The sequence below is a fragment of the Rattus norvegicus genome, chromosome 16, assembly GCF_021556685.1.
Source record: "Rattus norvegicus strain SHRSP/BbbUtx chromosome 16, alternate assembly SHRSP_T2T, whole genome shotgun sequence".
NCBI lineage: Eukaryota > Metazoa > Chordata > Mammalia > Rodentia > Muridae > Rattus > Rattus norvegicus.
In genome coordinates, this window is record NC_141549.1 from 77,919,017 (window position 1) to 77,944,826 (window position 25,810).

The window sequence follows — 25,810 nt, forward strand, 5'->3', positions numbered from 1 at the left end:
GCATTAAGAGATGGCAGAGTCCAGGAAACGCTCCCTTGGCCGGCCTGCGAGGAGTACCTTGCGGGTTCCTCGGGACCTGCAGCTGCCCCCGACCAAGAGAGACCAGCCGGCCTTCAGAGGTGAGCGATGGCATGCGGCCGAAGCCGCTAGCCCGTTTTGAGAGCCTAGGCCGCTGCCGAGGGTAGCGCGCGGCCCGGCGCTTCAGTGGAAGCTGCCGGGGTACAGCGGTTTATCTTCGGGGTCCGAGGACGGGGGCGGGGCTGCCAGGACCCCCGGACTGCGCCTGCGCGCAGGTTCTCAGCTCTGCTTGGAACGTGAAGGTGAGGCCGGGGCTGTTTGCAAGATGTCCTGGACGTTTTGCAAAGCCGGAGTTGGATGGTCTCTAGCAATGATATGGAAAACCTCACCCAACTTAATTTTGTAAGTTGGTCAGAATTTGGCGACTGGATGTCTCTACACAGTTGTTTCCTGTAGACTGGCTTTCTGGAACCCTACGTTGAAATAGTGTTCCCTGCAATTCTCATACGATCAGGACATTTGATGTTTATTTATTATTTACTTATTTATTTATTTGGGAGGCTGGGCTTTGTATATGCGAGGCAAGTGTTCCATCTTCGAGCTATAGCCTCAGCCCAGACAATGCGTTCTAATCGCAGAGCAGTTGTGAGCCTCATTCTGGCGAAATTTGTGTCGACTAGACAGACACAAGCTAGAGTCTTGAGAAGAGGGAACCTAAGTTGAGAAAATGTTTCCATAAGATCAGGCAGGCTGTAGGCCAGCCTTTAGGGCATCTTCTTAATTTGTGATTGATGGGGGAGGGATGGACCAGCTCTTTGTGGGCGGAGCCACCCCGGGTATTGGTCCTGGGCGCTATAAAAAAAAAAAAAAGCAGGCTGAGCAAGCAAGCCCTAAGCAACACTAGTCCTTGGCCACCTGGTTCCTCCCCTAACTGCTTCTGATGATGAGCTGTACTATGGAAATGTGAGTAAATGGACCCTTTCTTCCCCAAGTTGCCTTTGGTCAGGGTGTTTGATCACAGCAATGGCAACCCTAAAAACAGCACCTTTCGTGTAACTCCTGATTAATTGGATCATTTCTCTAAATTGAGAAATTTCCTATTGTTATAGAAATAGTGTATTTTCCCAGGGAGGAGTCACTCCACACCCTTAGTGGTTACTTAAGGTAAAGAAAGCTCTGGCTAACGCCAAGGAAGAGCTAGCCATGACTAAAAGGTTTCTTCAGTAGCTTTATATACACTTTAGACTGCTGCTTGTTTTGTTTTGTTTTTGTTTTTGTTTTGAGACGGGGTGTCTCTGTAGCTCTGGCTGCCTGGAAATTGACCTGTAGACCAGGCTGGCCTTGAACTCAGAGATCCGCCTGCCTCTGCTTCCTGAGTTAGCATTTCACATTGCTCTTAATCTGTAAATCTCTTTTAGGTCCCAACCCCAGGTTACACTCTGAACGATTTAAACAGAGACGGGGAACTATTAAGTCCGGGAGATCGGCACAGCAAAATATTGGTCAGAATTATTGACAGTGTTTTTCTTTCCCGAATATTTGTTGCCCCTGATGGAGTTATTAAAAATCTTTTATAAAGCTCCAGTTTAAAATTCTGTGTTGCCAGGCATGGCAGTGCACGCCCTTACTCCCAGCCCTTGGGTTAGGGTTAGGGTTAGGGTTAGGGTTAGGGTTAGGGTTAGGGTTATCCTGGTCTACAGAGGGAGTTCCAGAAAAACCAAGGTTACACAGAGTTACCCTGTCTCAAAAAAAACTAAATAAAATAAAATAAGATAAAATTCTGTGTGTGACAGAGAACTGAACATTCAGGGTCCACCTTCTAAAGCAGCTCCAGGGCATCTGCCTGAGAGTCAGGAAACTGTCTCTAAAGTTCAGAGTGTGTGCTCCAATGATAGGCCTAACAGGATCAGAAGGGAGAGCCCTGTTCAAGGCATAAACCAAGCTTTTTAATTCCGGTAGCCATTCCAAGAACACCAGGGCTTTCCTTCTGTTGGCTACACTTTCTTCTGTCTTTTTCACCTTGTTTCTAACTGTTCCTGACACTCTTTGTTCAAGTAGGCTGATACTCCTTCTCCCCCCTTTTGCAGTGAGTAGATTTAGGCCTTTTACAGAGTTGTAAGGCTTTATCCATTTTCAGAAAAATTCTTACATTATTTATAACTATCAACTATTATTTGGATGTACAGCTTAGGCATAACTCGTTAAAGAAATCAGGTAACTGGGGTTGGGGATTTAGCTCAGTGGTAGAGTGCTTGCCTAGGAAGCGTGAGGCCCTGGGTTCGGTCCCCAGCTCTGAAAAAAAAAAAAAGAAATCAGGTAACTGCTTACAAAGCTGTTACGAGCTATAACAGAGCTAGTAAAACTCCTGTGTCAGAGTTCAGTCCTGGGGAGCCAGGACTAGCCCTGTAGGAAGCACTATGGCCAATGTTATCATGAGTCCGAAGGGGTGCGGGGGAAGGCACCGTGATCCCTAGCTCCCTCTGAATGGCTCCTGTTGGATTCCTCCTACTGTGTGTTCTGGTTTTCAGGTTCGCAGTGGGAACAGGGCTGAAGAGCAGTTTTTCTGTCAGCCCTGAGAGGCTATTCTGCCATCGTTGCTTGCTTTTTTTCTTTTTCTTATTTTTAAGATTTATTTATTTTATGTGTATGAGTATACTTTTGCTATCTTGAGACACACTAGATGAGAGCATCGGATCCCATTACAGGTGGTTGTGAGCCACCATGTGGTTGCTGGGAATTGAACTCAGGCCCTCTGGGAGAGCAGTCAGTGCTCTTAACCGCTGAGCCATCTCTCTCCAGCCCCATTGCTTCTTTCTTTACCCTGGCGGGATGGATCCACAGAATGGCACCTCGCAACTTAGTGTTTAATATGTGGCCACAGTTCAGCTTGCTGTGTTGACTGTGACAGAGGTGACAGAGGCTCTGTCTTATATCTAAATTATCTAAAATTGTCCTGGGGTTGATGGGGGAGCACCTTACACAGTCAGACATTGGCCTCTCGGCCTGGGACTGGCTTTGCTAAGAGGAGGAGAATGGAAGGCCGGGGTAAAAGGCATGGTGAATTGAACTAGCGTGCAGGTCTCATGCCAGTCGAGTGGCTGGCTTAGGTTAAAGATCCCCGTTCTCAGCACCCTCTGTCAGTCTGGGAGCCCGTGAGTGAAATGTCGTTGCCCTTGGCCCCTCTTGGATCAGAGTCTTAAGATCCCCCTTTGGGTGAGAGAATCCATCTCTGCTGTCAGGCGAGACCTGAGGAGGAAATCTTCTTCCCTGTTGGTAGGGACACTGGGAGACAGCAGCAGCAGGCTCTGTGAGTCTTATTTTCTGACGCATCCTTATTTGGTAATAAGGTTAGTGTGCAACTTCCTGTGACTGCCCTCATAGTAGGTCTCATCAAGCCTGACATGCAAGTGTCTGGTCAGTTTAACTCATTTTACCTGAACGTTTAATTCTCCATCACTAGTTTGTTCGGCTTTTTTAATGTACCTATTTTCAATAGTATTTTATATTAAACTTTCTTCGCATTACCTGCTCTAGTTTAATTTTGAAACTGTCTTACAGAAGGTTGTATGATGTGGGATATAAATTGTCTCCCCTCCCATCTTGTCTTTGTATATGAATTACATTTGTGCTTAGTGTGACTACAGACACAATTCTGGATACATGAAAGATATTTAATCACTTTTATTTTTTATTTTACTTTGAGACAGCCTCTCAACATAGCCCTGGCTATCCTAGACTTCACTATGCAGACCAGGCTGGCCTTGAACTCAGAGCTCCACCTGCCTCTGCCCCTAGTGATTAAAACCAGGTGTTACCACCCAGCCATTTAATCACTTATAACTTTTATGGCCAGATTACCTTTGTTTCAACAGTTTATAATAAATTAGCAACTCTGGCGATACTAGGTTTTTTGTTTTTTGTTTTTTGTTTTTTTGTTTTTTTTTTTTTTTTCCGGAGCTGGGGACCGAACCCAGGGCCTTGCGCTTGCTAGGCAAGCGCTCTACCACTGAGCTAAATCCCCAACCCCAAGACTAGGGTTTTTTAAGCTATGGAAATTTATCTCTGTTAAGATTTCTGAGCCTTTAAAAATTATAGTTTTTGAATTGAAGCTCTTTAAATACCAAGCTAATTCTGTAAGTACAGTCCACAGAGAAACTGGGAACGTCTTTATCCTGGATAGTGTAGTTTTACAATTCTAAGTCACTTTATAAGATCTTTTATATTAAGTAGCTCATTTTATCACAGGAGTCATTACAGCGCAGAACAGGAGGACTGATTGTCACAAGGAGATATAAGTATAAAAGGTGTACAATTAATTCTTACCACAGTTTCTCCTGATGTTCAAAGCTTAACAGAGTTAGCAAAGACACACAGACAAGACATGTGTCTCTAAGTCAGCTTTTGGTTGCGTGAGCTGACCCTTGTATCTGTAGGAGCAGCCATTGAGCCGTTGAGTACACTGTCTTTAAGTCATCCTCTTTTTTTTTTTTTTAAGATTTATTTATTATATATAAGTACACTGTGGCTGTCTTCAGACACACCAGAAGAGGGCATCAGATCACATTACAGATGGTTGTGAGCCACCATGTGGTTGCTGGGATTTGAACTCAGGACTTCTGGAAGAGCAGTCGGTACTCTTAACCTCTGAGCCATCTCTTTAGCCCCCTCTTTAAGTCATCCTTAATCAGTCCTGTTTAACATAGTCAGACCCACTGTGACTTAGCTTTTATGCGTTTGTCCCTTTATCTGATTTATTCTATCTAAAAGGACTTAACCTTTCTATTAGAGATATAACTTCAAATTTACATCTTTTCTTTTGTCTCACTGATCCTGAGAAAGAATTTTGGAGAGCAATAATCTTGAATGAGAGAACATTCTGTATAAACGAGGACGGGTGTAATTATAGTTTTGGGCAGCAGACTGTTTTTATAGTCCTGAAAACATCCAGTTATCTTAACTTTACATATAAATCTCCTTGACTAGAGAGTTTAAACATGTAGACATCGGGCTGGGTGTGGTGGTACACACCTTTAAATCCCAGCACTTGGGAGGCAGAGGCAGGCTAGCCTGGTTTATTGAGAGAGTTCCAGGACAGCCAGAGCTACACAGAGAAACCCTGTATCAAAAAGAAATAAACAAAAAATTAAATACCATTCGACATAACCATAACAAATAAATTTATCATTTGCTATGAGGAATTTTCCCTAAGAGAGGTGGTGTATGTGTATATCTAATTTTCACTGAAGCTTCTACCCACTATGTATAACTGCTTTCCCAAAGCCACGTAAGTGTCCCCCACTCCACACCAGTTTTTCCCAGTCCTTATGCCCTATCTGCAGAAACCTTGAAGCCTCATGCAGTTAGGGCCTAGATACTCAGGTGAGGGTACACTGACCTTAACTACCTCCTCCTTAAAGGGACGTTAACATTAACAAGTCCAGCTGTGACTATTTGAACACAGCTGGAGTTCTGAAGATGGCCATTGTTTAGCCAGAATGTATCCTGCATCATCACTTTAATAAAGGTTGAATCCAATTACCCATATAGAGTAATGCCATAAATTAATAATACCTGTGGACATACTGTTACGACATTAAGCCTTGTAAGTTTCCAGGCAAACCTTAGAGAAAACATAAAACAGCCTTTATGACTTACATAGTATATAGAGCTTTAATTTCAGTTTACATCATCTAACAGAATTTAGCTGAGGGAACTCTGTGTTGCTGGAGTTACTATTGAGAGATCCGTCCCATGTGTAAGTTTCCCATTATGTATTTTATCATGGTCACCTTTATACCACGAGCCAATTAATAGCTTCTTTGGGTCATAATCTACCTTTTAGCTGTTCTCAAGCACACAGTGACTTTTCCCTAGGCTGTTCTGTTTTTGTCACAGAGTCAGGGGCCAGCCTGAAGTGAGCAGGCCAGATCTCACCTCCAGGGCCAGTTTGCGACTTTTCCTGTGTTACCCATACCCAAAAGGTATTTGTTTCTCTATAAGTCAGAGGAACCCAGGAGTTTGTGGGTGTCTGAAGAAAACAGGAAGCAGATTTGGAGATTCAGTGCAAAGAGTTCATTCAGACCTTCAGTCTCCCTCTGGAGACCACAGCTAATGGGCTCTGCAGCGCAGAAAAACTGGCTGGCACAGAGACCACTCTGAGGTGGGCATCCCTAGCCAGCAAGGTTGCCTGGGGGCTTGGCCAGTGTTTAACCGCGGCCGGGGCTCAGTGGAGAAGACTGTGGCTCATTGGAGTAACCTGCCAAAGGAGCCTTCCTTCTAAAGATCCCAGAGCCATTTTCTTGTTCTGAGCAAGATTCAAAACTCCTTCCTTTTCATGAACGGAGCCCCAGGTTTTAATTGTACCTTTTGCCCCTCGAGGGGGGGTGGTGGTTGAGGGGGCGGGGGAGAAGAGGAGAAGAGAGAGGAGAAAGAAGCAGATGAGCCAGCAGCTCCCGTCTGGGAGCCCAAAGCTTCCAGGATGGAAGTGAGCAGCTAATTTTCTCAGAGTTCTTCCCTGCCTGGGGAAAGGGGGGTCTCTGCAGGGGACTTCTCCTTCACTCACACATTCATTCCAAGGGTACCCCATTCCCTCCCACTGTTTTCTTAATGGGAAAGGAACCTTACTGTCAGCTCTCCTGGGAAGCTTCCTTGGGGCTTGTTCTGAATCTCCTTCTCCCCTATAGGGTGGGTCCTGGTTGAGGTCTGGCCTTTTTACCATATCCCTCAGGTTTCCCGTTAAACTTTTCTGGTCTGTAAGGAGCCTGGACCATTGATCAGTCTGGAGAGTTTGGGGTACCCTCCGAGGAAGCACTAGGAATAGGTTGGGAGCACTCTCCCCAGGACTCCTCTCCAGCCACTTGAACCCTTTCCAGCAGCACGGAGGCTGGTATAGAAGTCACACTGGGAACCTCCACATTTGTTACAGAACTAACCTGCTTTCCCAGACCTACCTTAGAGACTAAGGAAGGAAAAGCTCTTCAATAGCACTTATCCAGCTCTGGCTGATATCCAAAGAAGAACTGGCTTTGAAGAGAAGATTTCAATAACCCATATACACTGTAGGTTTGTGCATTTTATGTATGCTGTCGTTACTAAATCTGGTTTAGGTCTTGGCTCCAGGTTAGACTTTGAATAATTAGAGACTATAAGTCTGGCTACTTAAGCAGATAGGAGATGTATACAGCAAAGATATTGTTAGAACTGTTTAATTTTATTCCTTTTTTTTTTTCTTTTTTCTCAAATAGTTGTTCCTGAGGGTTGTCTTGCCCACCTGGCAGAATTAAGTTTTTACTGACAGGAACACAAGGGACTTTGGTGGCAGACCAGGACTTTGTATGATTTAATGTCACCTAAGCAAATTCACTAGCAAATCCTTATAACATCAGTTCTATTACTTTGAATTTCCTCTTCATTAGTATCAATATAGGAAACACTATCTCAAAATAATTTTTCCAAGAAAAATAACTTTTTACTCAACCATATTTGATGTTTTAACTAAAGTTGATTTTTGTTACTCCTTCTTCTCTAGAACAAAGAAAAGAAAAACTCAAGGAATATCTGTTAATACGAAAAACAACGTTTCCATACAAACAAGAGAATCAGATATCCAGGTGAGGTCAAGTTTAATTCAGTTCTGGAGAATTACATTAGAGTTGCGCCCTAAGAACCTAGCATGCACCTCATTTGTGATTTTTTTTTTTTACTTTCCTACTAACCACATTTAACTTTAAAATGAAATAAATTTTAGCACTTAACCCAGTTATGATTTTAGATATTATCATTTTCAGCGTGTGATATTTAAGAATATCAATAGGTCTGGAACTGTATTTTAGTAGTAGAATGCTGGCTACCTCCTCCCCCAGCACCACAAAAGGAAAAGTATCGTGGCTTTACACCCTTTCTTGGGATCGAGCCATTGCAGTTCTGGTATGGGTCCACACGTTCAGCACATCCTGGTTTGTACCAGTGGCTGTCTTCTGTGGGGGATGGGCTAGATCATTGTTTTCATATACGTTCAGACTCTGAAAGGGAAGCAACTGATACTTGTTCACCTACTTGTGTATGTGTACTCAAGGTACCGTACACATGTGCAGGCTGAAGCAGCCTTCAGGCGTGTGTACTGTGTGAATCAGATTGTGGCAGGCACCTGCGTCAGCTGAGCCATCTGCAGGTCTAGGAGGAGTGTTTAGAGCAAGTGTATGTGTCTGTACAGAAGTACCCACTTAGGTGTGCTGTGCTGTGGATGGCAGAGTCTGGCTTTGAAAGTCTGCGTTCTGAACCCTCAAGTCTAAACTTGAGTTTCTTCTCTACCCAAGTGCAGATTGTGGGTTGGTACTGCTGCAGTGAGATGGGTGATTTCACGTGTCTTTTGGGGTACAGTGCCCAGTTGTTTGGTAAAACAGTAGCCTGGATGTTGCAGTCAAAGAGTCTTTTTAAGGCTTGATGTGGTGTCTTGCACCTTTAATCCCAGCTCTCAGCAGAAGCTGGAGGAAGGAGTCTTTTAGGTGTGACTGATATTCGAATCAGTGACTTTGAGGACATCAGGTGGCCCTCTGTGTGGGTGACCTTCATCCAAGAGAAAAGCAGAATTTGAGGATGTTCATCTTCCTCTGTGTCAGTAGGAATTAAAGTTTTATTAGTTATAAAAGTAACAGCTTCTGTCAGTTTTACCAAGTAACTGTTCCCTATACACACATTTTAGCACACACTGAATTTGTGACTCTGTTTTAGAATTACTGGAGTGTCTAATTGACAATATTTTATTTTTATACACAATTGGTATCATCTTGTTAAGGGTAGTCAGATATTATACTAGTGTATAGCTAAAAAAAATGGGCTAAGACTTTTAAATCTATCTTGCTTACTCCATTAACTATATTTTATTTAGAATAACCGAATATTAATTCATTTCTTGCTTCAATTTACAATTTAAGATTATGGGGCCTTGAATGAGCTCAGTAGTGGGCATTTGCTTAGCTTGTACATGAGGGCTCAGAAGTTAGTTATGAGATATTCTCTTGCCTCTCCCCTAAAAGCACATTTGTTTTCCTTTGTTCAGAAGTAATTTTTTTTTCTTTTAACTAACAGAGATCAGAAAATGGTGACATCTGAGGATCAGGTCCAAGAAGGGAAAAAAGTTGTGAAACTCAAAACAGAAGTGGTAAGACACGCGTCCAGCCCTCAGACCTTCCGACACCCTATGCAGAGATGGGATCTGAGATACTGATTTCTTTTTAACTCCTCTAGGCTGATAAAGAAAATATTGGAAGTATAGTTGAAAAAAACTGCGTTCCATTAAAGGCTGAAGAAGTAGCCAGCTCAGAAACGCACCACCCAAAGGGTGATGTGCAAGCCGTGCAGCTGTTATCCACCGGAGCGGATTTCCCAGGTCAGCCCGTGATGTTAGACCAGGCTTGTCACCATAAAGACAGTGCAGGGACGCAAGTGACGGCAGAGAAGACGAAGCAAGACACTAACATGTCTAAAAAACGAGTGCTTGGCTATTATCACGGCCAGATTGTTCAGTCTAAGATCAATTCATTCAGAAAGCTTCCCAGTGTCAAAGACGAGAGTCTCGCAGCAACCAAGAAACTCCCCACTACTGTGTCTAAAGCCAGGAAGGCTCACATTGAGCCTGGGAAGGCCGTCAGTGTCAGAGCCTCAAATACAGCTGCTGCCACCAGGTCTACAGACACTAACTCCGGGAGCGCCTTGTCCAAGAACACACTTGTGCGACCACCTATCCGAAGTCTCCACAGTAGAACCCACGGCGGGACCCTCGGTGCTGTGAAGCAAGGCCTCGGCGGGACCCTTGACAGTGTTACAGTCAGAAAAGAGTCGCTTGAAAAGGAGTCACATCGACCAGAACCGGTCATGTCTGTTGTCAAAACCAGTTCTTCTCAGGACACAAAAAGAGGCAAGGCCCCACCAAGAAGCATAGCATGTAAAGATGTAACCAGGACTAACTCATCTAATGCCAGGCTGACAGGAAAGTCCAGAGATCCTGACCAGCGCAGATACACGATCGCAGGAGCGGCTGTCCTTAGATCAGCTCAGCCCAAAGATACCACAGCAGACAGGAAGTGAGTAGATGAAGCTCACTTGGTTTTCTTAGTTTTCCGTAGGACACCGTTTGTGAATGTAACTTGAAACGTCCTTGAACGTATTAGAGTTTCTTTAATTTACTATTTTCTGCCTCGCAGGCAGGTTTATGAATGGAGCTATAAGACCAAAGGTTATTGTTTAAATGTGGTTTGCTGGTTGCTTTTGATCTCAGCTGGACAATTAAAAACAGTTGAGAAATTCTTATGACTTATTCACTTAGAAATACAATCTTGGCTTCTTTTGGGGGCTTATTTTCTTTATATGTATGAGAGAGCATTGGCTTCCCTGGAAGTGGAGTTACAGGTGGTTGTGAGCCTCCTGGTGTAGGTGTAAGGAACCAATGGGTCCTCTGGCAAGAGCAGTAACCACTCTTAACCTCTTAGCCATCTCCCCAGTTCTGACGTATGTATGATCTTGTTCTGTTCACCTCTGCAAACAAATGTGTCCGCCAGTTTAGAGCTATGGATAGACTTGAATTGTTCTGATGTGTGTATGGGTGGTTTATGCACTTGTATGTCTTTGTGCCGTGTGTGTCCCTGGTACCCACAGAGGTCAGAAGAGGGTGGAGTTACAAATGGTTGTAATGTACCCTGTGGTGCTAGGAATCAAACCAGGGTCCTCTGGAAGAGTGGTTGGTGCTGCCCCGGATTTGAACTATATTTAACTACACCACTCAGCAGGGTGCTGTCATCAACACCTGAGTATGTTTATGTGCTGTTTCTGGTTGTAGAGCTCAGATGACCGACTGGAGAACTGGCAAAGGGAAGGGGCTAAAAAGGCCTCCTCATTCAGAGGTCACCCAGGCTGAGCCCAAGAGACAAAACGAAAACGCAGTTGGGTCCTTTTGGACCACCATGGCAGAAGAAGACGAGCAGAGATTATTCACTGAAAAAGTAAACAAAACGATTTCTGAGTGCCTGAACCTCATTAATAAGGTAGAGTCTCCTTTTGTTTGTTTGTTTGTTTGTTTTAATGTGTATGGTTGTTTTGTCTGTATCATGTCCATGTGCATTCCTGGTGCCTGCAGAGGCTAGAGAGTAGTGTCAGATCATCTGGAACTGGAGTTAAAGATGGTTGTGAGCCACCATGTGTGTGCTGGGAATTGAACCCAGGTCCTCTGGAAGAACGGCTAGTGCTCTTAAGTGCTCAGCCATTTCTCAGCCCTCTTGGTAGAGTCTTTGTCTTTGTATATTTTACAACTTAGAAATGTTTTAAGATTATTATTACTTATTATTAATTATTATTATTATTTTATGTACTGAAATAAGTTTGTGTACCACATATATACAGACGGCAGCAGAAGCTGGTGGGTTTCGGATCCACTGAATCTGGAGGTCACAGTCAGTTGTGAGCTGCCCAGCATGGGGGTTAGGAAACACCAACTTGGATCCTGTGGTGGAGCATCACGCACTCTTGACTGCTGAGCCATGTTTCCAGCTCCCTCTGTCAGCTTTTTATATTGCTCACTATTCTTGATTATAGTCAGATTATTATCTGTTTATAGTTTGTAGCTCACATTTTATTTCTTGGTATTTTAGGGATGCCCAAAAGAAGAAATTTTAGCTACACTGAATGACCTGATTCATAATATTCCAGATGCCAAGAAACTTGTTAAATATTGGATATGTCTTGTACGTATTGAACCAATCACAAGTCCTATTGAAAATATTATTTCAATCTACGAGAAGGCCATTCTGGCAGGGGCTCAGGTAAGATCAAAATGTACTGATCTTCAGTTTTACCATGTAAACAATTCCAAGTTATTTGGGAGCACAGCATAGTGCAGCTTGATACAGTTGTGATTCTATGTGTGGTACTAATGACTATTTAAGGAAACAAAAGGACTTGGAGTGTAGTTCAGTGGTAGAGCGGGGCACAGGTCATAGGACTTGGTACAGTTTGGTGTTAGAGCAGGGGGCACAGGTCAGAGGGCTTGGTACAGTTCAGTGGTAGAGCGGGGGCACAGGTCAGAGGACTTGGTACAGTTCAGTGGTAGAGCGGGGCACAGGTCAGAGGGCTTGGTACAGTTCAGTGGTAGAGCGGGGCACAGGTCAGAGGGCTTGGTACAGTTCAGTGGTAGAGCGGGGGCACAGGTCAGAGGACTTGGTACAGTTCAGTGGTAGAGCGGGGGCACAGGTCAGAGGACTTGGTACAGTTCAGTGGTAGAGCGGGGCACAGGTCAGAGGACTTGGTACAGTTCAGTGGTAGAGCGGGGCACAGGTCAGAGGACTTGGTACAGTTCAGTGGTAGAGCAGGGCACAGGTCAGAGGGCTTGGTACAGTTCAGTGGTAGAGCGGGGCACAGGTCAGAGGACTTGGTACAGTTCAGTGGTAGAGCGGGGCACAGGCTCAGATCATCGCAGCAGAAACAGTGAAGGCGGCAAGGATTGCATTATGTTTTTCAACTTTCTAAAGCTTTTCATTTGTGTACCGAGGGTTATAAGACTTTAGAAAATAGATAGTAGCTGAAAGATAAATTCAATGCAACTGAGAATATGTTAGCACAAAATATCCTCCTGTACACTTCCTATAGTGGAACAGAAAGGGCATTGCAAACAGTAAATTATGGCATTGATACAAAAGGGACTGCCAAGGCTACGGTGGAAATTGTAGTGTAAAGACAGAGATAACACTGAGGCAGAGACTTGGAACAGGAAGCAGAATTAGCCCCAAAATGGAATAGGATTGATTATTCTAGAACTGAATTCTGAAACCAGGGCCGTGAGCCGGGGCTTGTGTTTTATAAATATTCTTATATTAATTAGCAAGCACGGTGATGCTGAGGATCACAGTGGATGCTTTTAATGTCTGTCACGTAATACACTCTGAACAAGTGAATGTGTTGGCTTAACAACCTTGAGATATTCAGAGGGGCTGGAGGGGCTCAGCAGTTAAGGGCATGCACTGCTCTTCCAGAGGATCTGAGTTCAGTCCCAGCAACCACATGGTGGCTTATGGCCATCTTTGTGATCTGATGCCCTCTTCTGGCATGCAGGCATACATGCAGATAAAGTACTCAGACATAAAAATAAATTTAAAAAAGATATTCAGATATGAATTTAATAGTGTGAGACATAAAATGCAACTAGAACTTAATTTTTTCAAAAGAGCTGGTTAGATAATATAATTAGCTATTGAATATATGATAGAATTCCATCTACTCATTACTTTTATTTATATTGAGCAAGCATTATTGGTTATAAAGGCCTAAAATTAGGGGATTTTTGTTGTTAATGAAAATCTGTTCTTTAAGTTTACTTTGTTATTCTCTTCAGTTGAAAGACATAACCATTTTGAATCTTAACAACAAATGTTTATTTTAAAATGGGAAAAATTTTCACTGTATCCAATGTTTTTTATTTATATAATCTAATTTTTGACCATGTAAATTTCTTTCTTTGTTAAAAACATTTTTTTTTAAAATTTAAGCCTATTGAAGAGATGCGACATATAATCATAGATATTCTAACAACGAAGAATCAAGAAAAAGCCAATTTGGGTAAGTTTTCTTCAGGCGAATTGTGATTTTTACTAAAATGTACCATTTCAGATTCCCTTTCATTTAACTTTTTTTTTTTAAACATAAGGTCTTCTCCCTGTGCTTCTGTTGACCTGCTTCTGAAGTGTAATAAATGTCTATCTTGCATAGACATTTTAAGCTGGATATGAAAGCTCACACCTATAACCCTAGCAATTTCTGAGGCTAAGATAGGGGGATGGTTAAGGCTGGCCTTGAACATAGAGACCCTGTCTCGAAAGAGAAGAATTGGCATCCTAGCTCTTGGCTGCTGAAGCAGGAGGATCATGGGTTCAGGACAGCCTAGGTGATGTAGAGTGAGACGCTGTCTCAAAAAAGATATTTAAGGAATCTAGTTCAAAATCCATATCTACTACTGAGTATGAAAGTTTCTTTCCGGGACTTAGATTCCTGTCTTAAAAGTGGGCCACAGCACAACAGCTTTTCTCTCTTCCTTTTTTTCTTCTTTAATAAATATTTTTTTAAGATTTATTTTATGTATATGCGTACACTGTAGCTGTCTTCAGACACACCAGAAGAGGCCATCAGATCCCATTACAGATGGTTGTGAGCCACCAGGTGGTTGCTGGGAATTGAACTCAGGACCTCTGGAAGAGCAGTTGGCGCTCTTAACCTCTGAGCCACCTCTCTTGTCATGTCTTAAAGAGAGAAATAAAAATAAAACTTGTGAGCAGGGTGGCATGGTGGTACACACCTTTAGTCCAAGCACAAGGGAGGCAGGGAGGGTGGGGAGGTGGAGGGTACACAGGACAACACGAGACATATACACACACACACAGACACACACAGACACACACAGACACACACATACACACATACACACACACACACAGACACACACACACACACACACACAGACAGAGGCTGGTGGCTCTCTGAGTTCTGGCCCAGCCAGAGCCACATAGTGAGACCCTGCCTCCAAAAAAACAAATAAATAGATTTTCTGAAGTCTTATAATTCTTACTGGCTCTAGAGGTGTCATTTACATTGAATTCAGTTTCTCATTTTTCCCCTTAATAGAATCTTTGTATTATTATTATTATTTTTTTTTATTAACTTGAGTATTTCTTATTTACATTTCGAGTGTTATTCCCTTTCCCGGTTTCCAGGCAAACATCCCCCTCCCCCCTCCCCTTCTTTATGGGTGTTCCCCTCCCCATCCTCCCCACCTTGCCGCCCTCCCCCCAACAATCTAGTTCACTGGGGGTTCTGTCTTAACAGGACCCAGGGCTTCCCCTTCCACTGGTGCTCTTACTAGGATATTCATTGCTACCTATGAGGTCAGAGTCCAGGGTCAGTCCATGTATAGTCTTTAGGTAGTGGCTTAGTCCCTGGAAGCTCTAGTTGCTTGGCATTGTTGTTCATATGGGGTCTCGAGCCCCTTCAAGCTCTTCCAGTTCTTTCTCTGAGAATCTTTGTATTTTTAAGCAGATAAATTATTAGTCTGTGATAGAAAAAAAGCTACCATAAAGCTTTGATGTTCTAAAATTTATAATATTCAAATATAAAATTGGCTTTACTGAACAAAGTGAAATCTAAGTGACAAGAAATAACGTGGAAAATACAAGACATATTAACTGAGAAATTACTGATAATAATAGATACCGTGGGTCTCTCAGGTACGCCAAGCTCCATGCAGAGCTGAGCACATGATGTTTTTCCTAAGCCTGACCCTTTTCTTTTCAATAAGTATTGTTCATGGCAGAATCTTGCAGGTGATTTTTTTAATATAGACTTATTTATTGCTTTATTGAGTCTTTTGTCTGCATGTGTATATGTGCGCCAAGTGCTTGCTAGATCGACGTTCTTCCATGCTTCTTTAGAAGATTATCTTTTCAGTCTTATTAAATACTTATTTTCAAGACCCATTGTAAATATTCCTTTTGAATACTTCCCTAACTGTCTCCCTGTACCATAAGCATAATTCCTTGTTTTAGTTAGGGTGTCTATTGCTGTGTAAAACACCTTGATCCTTTGGGGAGGAAAAGGTTTATTTCGGCTCACAGTTCTGCATCCCAGTCCATCACTGAGGGAAGTCAGGGCAGGAGCTCAAACAGGGAAGGAGCTGTTACAGAGACCATGGAGGAGTGCTGCTTACTGGTTTGCTCTTCCTGGTTTGCTTAGCCCTCTTTCTTATATCATCCAGGACCCACCCAGCAGTGGCACCACTCCCTATGGGATGTGCCCAACCACATCAATCCTTAATTAAGAAATGCCCCACAGACTCGCCACAGACTTACCGATATGGTTGGGGGCATTTTCTCAGCTGAGGTTCCCTCTTCCCAAGTGACTCTAGCCTGTGTCAACTTGACATAAAACTGACCTAGTTCATTCCTTTCTATGGGTTCCAGCAACCCTTTGTTCTTACTTGACTTACACTGTTTTATCTCACTTATAGTTAATTGTTCTTCACCTGTGTCTTTCATGGCATAGTCTTAAGAACTGGAATGGTTCCATTCTTAAATTTGTATCTCTGCACACGGGACATTAGACGTTTGTTAAGTTGTTGGCAGAAGTGTGTACATGGGAAATACAATGACTAGGCAGTGTCATTTGGTTCTGTCATTTTGACATTTTGTTTAAATAGTTTAAATCTTTAATTTTTCTATAGGAGAAAATATTGAGGAGGCTCATGCAACCAAGGAACATATCCAAGAAGTAAATGTTGAAACTAATCTCGGGTCAGGAAAACCAGAAGAGGAGAATGAACATCATAGAAAAGTTGAGGTTTACGAAGACAATCAGGACAGCAAAACAGAAGATCCAACCAATGATCTAACAACCCCAGACTCAAAAGCCGAGGCAGGTTGCCTGATTCGATATAATGTATCTTCTACACCACGCTTGCAAAGGTAAATGTTTAAAATGGAATGTCACCTGTGTTCATGCTCCAGTGATAATTTTGTTTAAAAAAAAATGTTAATGCTAAGGGTCAATCTCTGAATATGATGACTCCTGGGTAATTGCATCACCCTGGGCCTGTGGCAGGCGGATTGCTGTGGATGGAAGTCTAATCCAGACTACCCTGTTTCAAACAGGGTGAGAACAGGCCATCGGGACACCTGACCTTTTCGTTACTACATCAGCTTTGTTTTTTCTACATGGTGTCACTTTGTAAACGCCAGCCTTGGTTTCCCGCCACATGCATCTGTGCAACCCACAGCTCTTTCTAGGCATTTTTATGTAAATTTTTGAGATTTATTTTGGTGCGTGTGGGTGTGCCTGTATGTGTTCCTTTGCACCACATGAGTGCAGTGCCCACAGGAGCCAGAAATACTTGTGGAGTTTCCCTGGGACGGAGTAAACAGTTCGAGCTGCTGTGTGGGGGCAAGGGTTCAAACCTGGGTCTTTCCCCCAGGCATTTTGAAGATTAAGACATTTTGGTTGACATTCCGTACTGGGTTAATAGCTGTGGCTTACATTAGTTACTGTGGTTATAGCTGTGGCTTACATTAGTTACTGTGCTTATAGCTGTGGTTTACATTAGTTACTGTGACTATAGCTGTGGCTTACACTAGTTACTGTGGTTATAGCTGTGGTTTACACTAGTTACTGTGGTTATAGCTGTGGCTTACATTAGTTACTGTGGTTATAGCTGTGGCTTACATTAGTTACTGTGGTTATAGCTGTGGCTTACACTAGTTACTGTGGTTATAGCTGTGGCTTACACTAGTTACTGTGGTTATAGCTGTGGCTTACACTAGTTACTGTGCTTATAGCTGTGGTTTACACTAGTTACTGTGCTTATAGCTGTGGCTTACATTAGTTACTGTGGTTATAGCTGTGGCTTACACTAGTTACTGTGGTTATAGCTGTGGCTTACACTAGTTACTGTGGTTATAGCTGTGGTTTACACTAGTTACTGTGCTTATAGCTGTGGCTTACACTAGTTACTGTGGTTATAGCTGTGGCTTACACTAGTTACTGTGGTTATAGCTGTGGCTTACATTAGTTACTGTGGTTATAGCTGTGGTTTACACTAGTTACTGTGGTTATAGCTGTGGTTTACACTAGTTACTGTGGTTATAGCTGTGGTTTACACTAGTTACTGTGGTTATAGCTGTGGCTTACACTAGTTACTGTGGTTATAGCTGTGGCTTACACTAGTTACTGTGGTTATAGCTGTGGCTTACATTAGTTACTGTGGTTATAGCTGTGGTTTACACTAGTTACTGTGGTTATAGCTGTGGCTTACATTAGTTACTGTGGTTATAGCTGTGGCTTACATTAGTTACTGTGGTTATAGCTGTGGCTTACACTAGTTACTGTGGTTATAGCTGTGGCTTACATTACTTACTGTGGTTATAGCTGTGGTTTACACTAGTTACTGTGGTTATAGCTGTGGCTTACACTAGTTACTGTGGTTATAGTTGTGGTTTACACTAGTTACTGTGCTTATAGCTGTGGCTTACACTAGTTACTGTGGTTATAGCTGTGGCTTACACTAGTTACTGTGGTTATAGCTGTGGCTTACATTAGTTACTGTGACTATAGCTGTGGCTTACACTAGTTACTGTGGTTATAGCTGTGGCTTACACTAGTTACTGTGGTTATAGCTGTGGCTTACACTAGTTACTGTGACTATAGCTGTGGCTTACACTAGTTACTGTGGTTATAGCTGTGGCTTACATTAGTTACTGTGGTTATAGCTGTGGCTTACATTAGTTACTGTGGTTATAGCTGTGGCTTACATTAGTTACTGTGGTTATAGCTGTGGCTTACATTAGTTACTGTGGTTATAGCTGTGGCTTACATTAGTTACTGTGGTTATAGCTGTGGCTTACACTAGTTACTGTGGTTATAGCTGTGGCTTACATTAGTTACTGTGGTTATAGCTGTGGCTTACATTAGTTACTGTGGTTATAGCTGTGGCTTACACTAGTTACTGTGGTTATAGCTGTGGCTTACACTAGTTACTGTGGTTATAGCTGTGGCTTACACTAGTTACTGTGGTTATAGCTGTGGCTTACACTAGTTACTGTGGTTATAGCTGTGGCTTACATTAGTTACTGTGGTTATAGCTGTGGCTTACATTAGTTACTGTGGTTATAGCTGTGGCTTACATTAGTTACTGTGGTTATAGCTGTGGCTTACACTAGTTACTGTGGTTATAGCTGTGGCTTACATTAGTTACTGTGGTTATAGCTGTGGCTTACATTAGTTACTGTGACTATAGCTGTGGTTTACATTAGTTACTGTGGTTATAGCTGTGGCTTACATTAGTTACTGTGGTTATAGCTGTGGTTTACACTAGTTACTGTGACTATAGCTGTGGCTTACATTAGTTACTGTGACTATAGCTGTGGCTTACATTAGTTACTGTGACTATAGCTGTGGCTTACACTAGTTACTGTGGTTATAGCTGTGGCTTACATTAGTTACTGTGACTATAGCTGTGGCTTACATTAGTTACTGTGGTTATAGCTGTGGCTTACACTAGTTACTGTGGTTATAGCTGTGGCTTACATTAGTTACTGTGGTTATAGCTGTGGCTTACATTAGTTACTGTGGTTATAGCTGTGGCTTACATTAGTTACTGTGGTTATAGCTGTGGCTTACATTAGTTACTGTGGTTATAGCTGTGGCTTACACTAGTTACTGTGGTTATAGCTGTGGCTTACATTAGTTACTGTGGTTATAGCTGTGGCTTACATTAGTTACTGTGGTTATAGCTGTGGCTTACACTAGTTACTGTGGTTATAGCTGTGGCTTACACTAGTTACTGTGGTTATAGCTGTGGCTTACATTAGTTACTGTGGTTATAGCTGTGGCTTACACTAGTTACTGTGGTTATAGCTGTGGCTTACATTAGTTACTGTGGTTATAGCTGTGGCTTACACTAGTTACTGTGGTTATAGCTGTGGCTTACATTAGTTACTGTGGTTATAGCTGTGGCTTACACTAGTTACTGTGGTTATAGCTGTGGCTTACATTAGTTACTGTGGTTATAGCTGTGGCTTACATTAGTTACTGTGGTTATAGCTGTGGCTTACACTAGTTACTGTGGTTATAGCTGTGGTTTACACTAGTTACTGTGCTTATAGCTGTGGTTTACATTAGTTACTGTGGTTATAGCTGTGGCTTACACTAGTTACTGTGACTATAGCTGTGGCTTACACTAGTTACTGTGGTTATAGCTGTGGCTTACACTAGTTACTGTGGTTATAGCTGTGGCTTACATTAGTTACTGTGGTTATAGCTGTGGCTTACACTAGTTACTGTGGTTATAGCTGTGGCTTACACTAGTTACTGTGGTTATAGCTGTGGCTTACATTAGTTACTGTGGTTATAGCTGTGGCTTACATTAGTTACTGTGGTTATAGCTGTGGCTTACACTAGTTACTGTGGTTATAGCTGTGGCTTACATTAGTTACTGTGGTTATAGCTGTGGCTTACATTAGTTACTGTGGTTATAGCTGTGGCTTACACTAGTTACTGTGGTTATAGCTGTGGCTTACACTAGTTACTGTGGTTATAGCTGTGGCTTACATTAGTTACTGTGGTTATAGCTGTGGCTTACATTAGTTACTGTGGTTATAGCTGTGGCTTACATTAGTTACTGTGGTTATAGCTGTGGCTTACACTAGTTACTGTGGTTATAGCTGTGGCTTACATTAGTTACTGTGGTTATAGCTGTGGCTTACATTAGTTACTGTGACTATAGCTGTGGTTTACATTAGTTACTGTGGTTATAGCTGTGGCTTACACTAGTTACTGTGGTTATAGCTGTGGCTTACACTAGTTACTGTGGTTATAGCTGTGGTTTACACTAGTTACTGTGCTTATAGCTGTGGCTTACACTAGTTACTGTGGTTATAGCTGTGGCTTACACTAGTTACTGTGGTTATAGCTGTGGCTTACATTAGTTACTGTGGTTATAGCTGTGGCTTACACTAGTTACTGTGGTTATAGCTGTGGCTTACACTAGTTACTGTGGTTATAGCTGTGGCTTACACTAGTTACTGTGCTTATAGCTGTGGTTTACACTAGTTACTGTGCTTATAGCTGTGGCTTACATTAGTTACTGTGGTTATAGCTGTGGCTTACACTAGTTACTGTGGTTATAGCTGTGGCTTACACTAGTTACTGTGGTTATAGCTGTGGTTTACACTAGTTACTGTGGTTATAGCTGTGGCTTACACTAGTTACTGTGGTTATAGCTGTGGCTTACACTAGTTACTGTGGTTATAGCTGTGGCTTACATTAGTTACTGTGGTTATAGCTGTGGTTTACACTAGTTACTGTGGTTATAGCTGTGGTTTACACTAGTTACTGTGGTTATAGCTGTGGTTTACACTAGTTACTGTGGTTATAGCTGTGGCTTACACTAGTTACTGTGGTTATAGCTGTGGCTTACACTAGTTACTGTGGTTATAGCTGTGGCTTACATTAGTTACTGTGGTTATAGCTGTGGTTTACACTAGTTACTGTGGTTATAGCTGTGGCTTACATTAGTTACTGTGGTTATAGCTGTGGCTTACATTAGTTACTGTGGTTATAGCTGTGGCTTACACTAGTTACTGTGGTTATAGCTGTGGCTTACATTACTTACTGTGGTTATAGCTGTGGTTTACACTAGTTACTGTGGTTATAGCTGTGGCTTACACTAGTTACTGTGGTTATAGTTGTGGTTTACACTAGTTACTGTGCTTATAGCTGTGGCTTACACTAGTTACTGTGGTTATAGCTGTGGCTTACACTAGTTACTGTGGTTATAGCTGTGGCTTACATTAGTTACTGTGACTATAGCTGTGGCTTACACTAGTTACTGTGGTTATAGCTGTGGTTTACACTAGTTACTGTGCTTATAGCTGTGGTTTACATTAGTTACTGTGGTTATAGCTGTGGCTTACACTAGTTACTGTGGTTATAGCTGTGGCTTACACTAGTTACTGTGGTTATAGCTGTGGCTTACACTAGTTACTGTGGTTATAGCTGTGGCTTACATTAGTTACTGTGGTTATAGCTGTGGCTTACATTAGTTACTGTGGTTATAGCTGTGGCTTACATTAGTTACTGTGGTTATAGCTGTGGCTTACATTAGTTACTGTGGTTATAGCTGTGGCTTACATTAGTTACTGTGGTTATAGCTGTGGCTTACACTAGTTACTGTGGTTATAGCTGTGGCTTACATTAGTTACTGTGGTTATAGCTGTGGCTTACATTAGTTACTGTGGTTATAGCTGTGGCTTACACTAGTTACTGTGGTTATAGCTGTGGCTTACACTAGTTACTGTGGTTATAGCTGTGGCTTACATTAGTTACTGTGGTTATAGCTGTGGCTTACATTAGTTACTGTGGTTATAGCTGTGGCTTACATTAGTTACTGTGGTTATAGCTGTGGCTTACACTAGTTACTGTGGTTATAGCTGTGGCTTACATTAGTTACTGTGGTTATAGCTGTGGCTTACATTAGTTACTGTGACTATAGCTGTGGTTTACATTAGTTACTGTGGTTATAGCTGTGGCTTACATTAGTTACTGTGGTTATAGCTGTGGTTTACACTAGTTACTGTGACTATAGCTGTGGCTTACATTAGTTACTGTGACTATAGCTGTGGCTTACATTAGTTACTGTGACTATAGCTGTGGCTTACACTAGTTACTGTGGTTATAGCTGTGGCTTACATTAGTTACTGTGGTTATAGCTGTGGCTTACACTAGTTACTGTGGTTATAGCTGTGGCTTACACTAGTTACTGTGGTTATAGCTGTGGCTTACACTAGTTCCTGTGGTTATAGCTGTGGCTTACATTAGTTACTGTGGTTATAGCTGTGGCTTACATTAGTTACTGTGGTTATAGCTGTGGCTTACACTAGTTACTGTGGTTATAGCTGTGGCTTACATTAGTTACTGTGGTTATAGCTGTGGCTTACACTAGTTACTGTGGTTATAGCTGTGGCTTACATTAGTTACTGTGGTTATAGCTGTGGCTTACATTAGTTACTGTGGTTATAGCTGTGGCTTACACTAGTTACTGTGGTTATAGCTGTGGCTTACACTAGTTACTGTGGTTATAGCTGTGGTTTACATTAGTTACTGTGGTTATAGCTGTGGCTTACACTAGTTACTGTGGTTATAGCTGTGGCTTACACTAGTTACTGTGGTTATAGCTGTGGCTTACACTAGTTACTGTGGTTATAGCTGTGGCTTACATTAGTTACTGTGGTTATAGCTGTGGCTTACATTAGTTACTGTGGTTATAGCTGTGGCTTACACTAGTTACTGTGGTTATAGCTGTGGCTTACATTAGTTACTGTGGTTATAGCTGTGGCTTACACTAGTTACTGTGGTTATAGCTGTGGCTTACATTAGTTACTGTGGTTATAGCTGTGGCTTACACTAGTTACTATGGTTATAGCTGTGGCTTACATTAGTTACTGTGGTTATAGCTGTGGCTTACATTAGTTACTGTGGTTATAGCTGTGGCTTACATTAGTTACTGTGGTTATAGCTGTGGCTTACATTAGTTACTGTGGTTATAGCTGTGGCTTACATTAGTTACTGTGGTTATAGCTGTGGCTTACATTAGTTACTGTGACTATAGCTGTGGCTTACATTAGTTACTGTGACTATAGCTGTGGCTTACATTAGTTACTGTGACTATAGCTGTGGTTTACATTAGTTACTGTGACTATAGCTGTGGCTTACATTAGTTACTGTGGTTATAGCTGTGGCTTACATTAGTTACTGTGACTATAGCTGTGGCTTACATTAGTTACTGTGACTATAGCTGTGGCTTACATTAGTTACTGTGACTATAGCTGTGGCTTACATTAGTTACTGTGACTATAGCTGTGGCTTACATTAGTTACTGTGACTATAGCTGTGGCTTACACTAGTTACTGTGGTTATAGCTGTGGTTTACATTAGTTACTGTGACTATAGCTGTGGCTTACATTAGTTACTGTGGTTATAGCTGTGGCTTACACTAGTTACTATGGTTATAGCTGTGGCTTACATTAGTTACTGTGGTTATAGCTGTGGCTTACATTAGTTACTGTGGTTATAGCTGTGGCTTACATTAGTTACTGTGGTTATAGCTGTGGCTTACATTAGTTACTGTGGTTATAGCTGTGGCTTACATTAGTTACTGTGACTATAGCTGTAGGCTTACACTAGTTACTGTGGTTATAGCTGTAGGGCTTGGAATTAAGAAGTCAGAATTTCCACAGCTCCTCAGGGGTCCACATGATACAGATTGGAACAGCAAATAGAAGTGTTAGCTCGCTCACTAGGGACTTGTAGTGCCTCTCCCTTTATTAGGACAGTCTGTCACATGGGTCTGGCATAGAAGTACACTATCAGGAACTGCAAAAGTGTAAGATAAATTTGAACATGCTTTTGAATAATTTTTGTGTTTTTTTCAGTATGAAAAAGACGCAACATGATAAAAATTCCACATTTAAAGAGCTAAAGTTTCTGACACCCGTGAGACGTTCGCGCCGCATTCAAGAGAAGACTTTACGACTGCCAGACATGTTAAAAGACCATGACCCTTCCGTGTCTTCCCTGGAGCAGTTGTCGGAGTTGGGAGGGGATGCTTTTGTTTGCCGCCCTAATGCAGCCCTGTGCCCTCTGTTCTGTGAGACCGACGTCGTGGAGGAGGAATAGCACTCCTGAGGCCTCAGCAGTTATGGTTGCCTTGTGTACAACTTTACAATAGGTCTGATGCTGTCTGCATGCCTAAGTATGATACAGGTGAACACCAATAGCCTGTTTATTGTGTTTTAAAAATATGTTAGCTATTTCACTTTACTAACTACTTTCCGTAAAGAAGCGTAATCAGAAAACGTAGCCTATATAAATTTATATTTTTACATTGACTTTGTTCCTAATATGTTTATAATAAATATGTGTGTATAAATATGTATGATGTTCCAATGACATTTCATTAATTGAGTGACTTATTTAACGATGGAACTGACTTTAGGACCCAACTGTGGGGCTGTAGCCAGCTGCCTATGGCGTTTATTTCAACAAATATGTTCTGGGGCTCTCAGATGTGCTCCTAGTAGAGCACTTGCCTAATGTACAAGGCCCTGGATCTAGTCCTTAGCACCACAAGAAAAACTACTTTGTAAAATGTCCTTTAACCACAGTAACCAAATATAAACTTAGTTTTTGAAATACATTGCTAAATTTGTATTTGTATTACTTATATTTAATTGTGATAAAATATGTGATAGAAACAAGTGAGAATTCCGTTGACCTAGTTTCTGAGTCCAGACTACCGTGCTGAAGCGGGCCTGGTAGAGGGAGGGATGGAAGGAGGGACAGAAGAAGGGATGAGGGGTATGGCTTTTTACCATGCTGGGGAAACCTTCAGACTCAGGAGTTACCTACGTCTCCCAGCTGCAGACCAGTGCCTCATCTCCCAGCTGCAGACCAGTGCCTCAAGCCAAAGACCAGCTTATGCATGAGCCTTAGGGATAATTCAGATTCAAGCTGTAAGTTTTGGTGATACCTAGGGGTCGAAAGCTTTGTGTGTGCTAAGCATGTACTGTGTGGGTGAACCACATGCCCAGCCCCTAACACCACCCTTTGGTGTTGCAGCTAGGCTCTGTTCGCCACCACGGGTGGTCTGTACCACGCCACCTTTCCCCAGGTGTCGTCTTCTTTTATTAGGTTTTCTTTTTGATATTTATTTAATTTTGTGTGCATGTATATCTGTGCACCACCCGAGTGCAGTATCCTCAGAAGCCAGACACACACACACACACACACACACACACACACACACACACGTGGGGGACTGGAGAAATACAGTTGTCAGCTATCACCAGGGAGCTGGGAATTGAACCTGAGTCTGTCCTTCCCTCCAGGGATTTCTTAAACTAAGACATTTTTGGCTGTCAAGCTAGTGGTTCAGTCCTGTGATTGCCAGCCTGGTCTGGTCTTCATAATGAAAACTGTCGTAAAAATAAAAAAGATGGGGAGATAGCATAGTGAGTATTGCCATCAGCTCCTGGACAGAGCCTCGAGACAGAGCAGCCCTAGAGCCCCAAATATCAACAGTGCTGGAGCTGAAGAAGCCTGAGGTAGATTCCTGTCCTCACTCTTTTTTTTTTTTTTTTTTTTGGTTCTTTTTTTCGGAGCTGGGGACCGAACCCAGGGCCTTGCGCTTCCTAGGTAAGCGCTCTACCACTGA

At 42.3% G+C, this 25,810-nt stretch overlaps 2 protein-coding genes across 2 annotated transcripts; both read left to right on the forward strand.

Annotated features, from left to right (window-relative positions):
* Ckap2 (cytoskeleton associated protein 2) lies at positions 1-24,793 on the forward strand. Of its 2 annotated transcripts, none has more exons than XM_087588449.1 (9): positions 1-420; positions 7,547-7,628; positions 9,106-9,178; positions 9,265-10,100; positions 10,853-11,057; positions 11,661-11,831; positions 13,551-13,620; positions 16,271-16,511; positions 24,030-24,793. In XM_087588449.1, exons 3-9 carry the CDS (start codon positions 9,116-9,118, stop codon positions 24,271-24,273), a joined length of 1,830 nt encoding a protein of 609 aa, XP_087444575.1. In that variant the 5' UTR covers positions 1-420; positions 7,547-7,628; positions 9,106-9,115; the 3' UTR covers positions 24,274-24,793. The 2 variants fall into 2 exon arrangements, with proteins under 2 accessions (XP_087444575.1, NP_001162610.1); NM_001169139.1 differs by having other exon boundaries at positions 11-119; positions 24,030-24,791.
* The window catches only part of Erich1 (glutamate-rich 1), a gene marked incomplete at its 5' end in the record, with an annotated part of 52,793,804 nt that overhangs the window by 47,048,457 nt on the left and 5,719,537 nt on the right, over positions 1-25,810 (forward strand).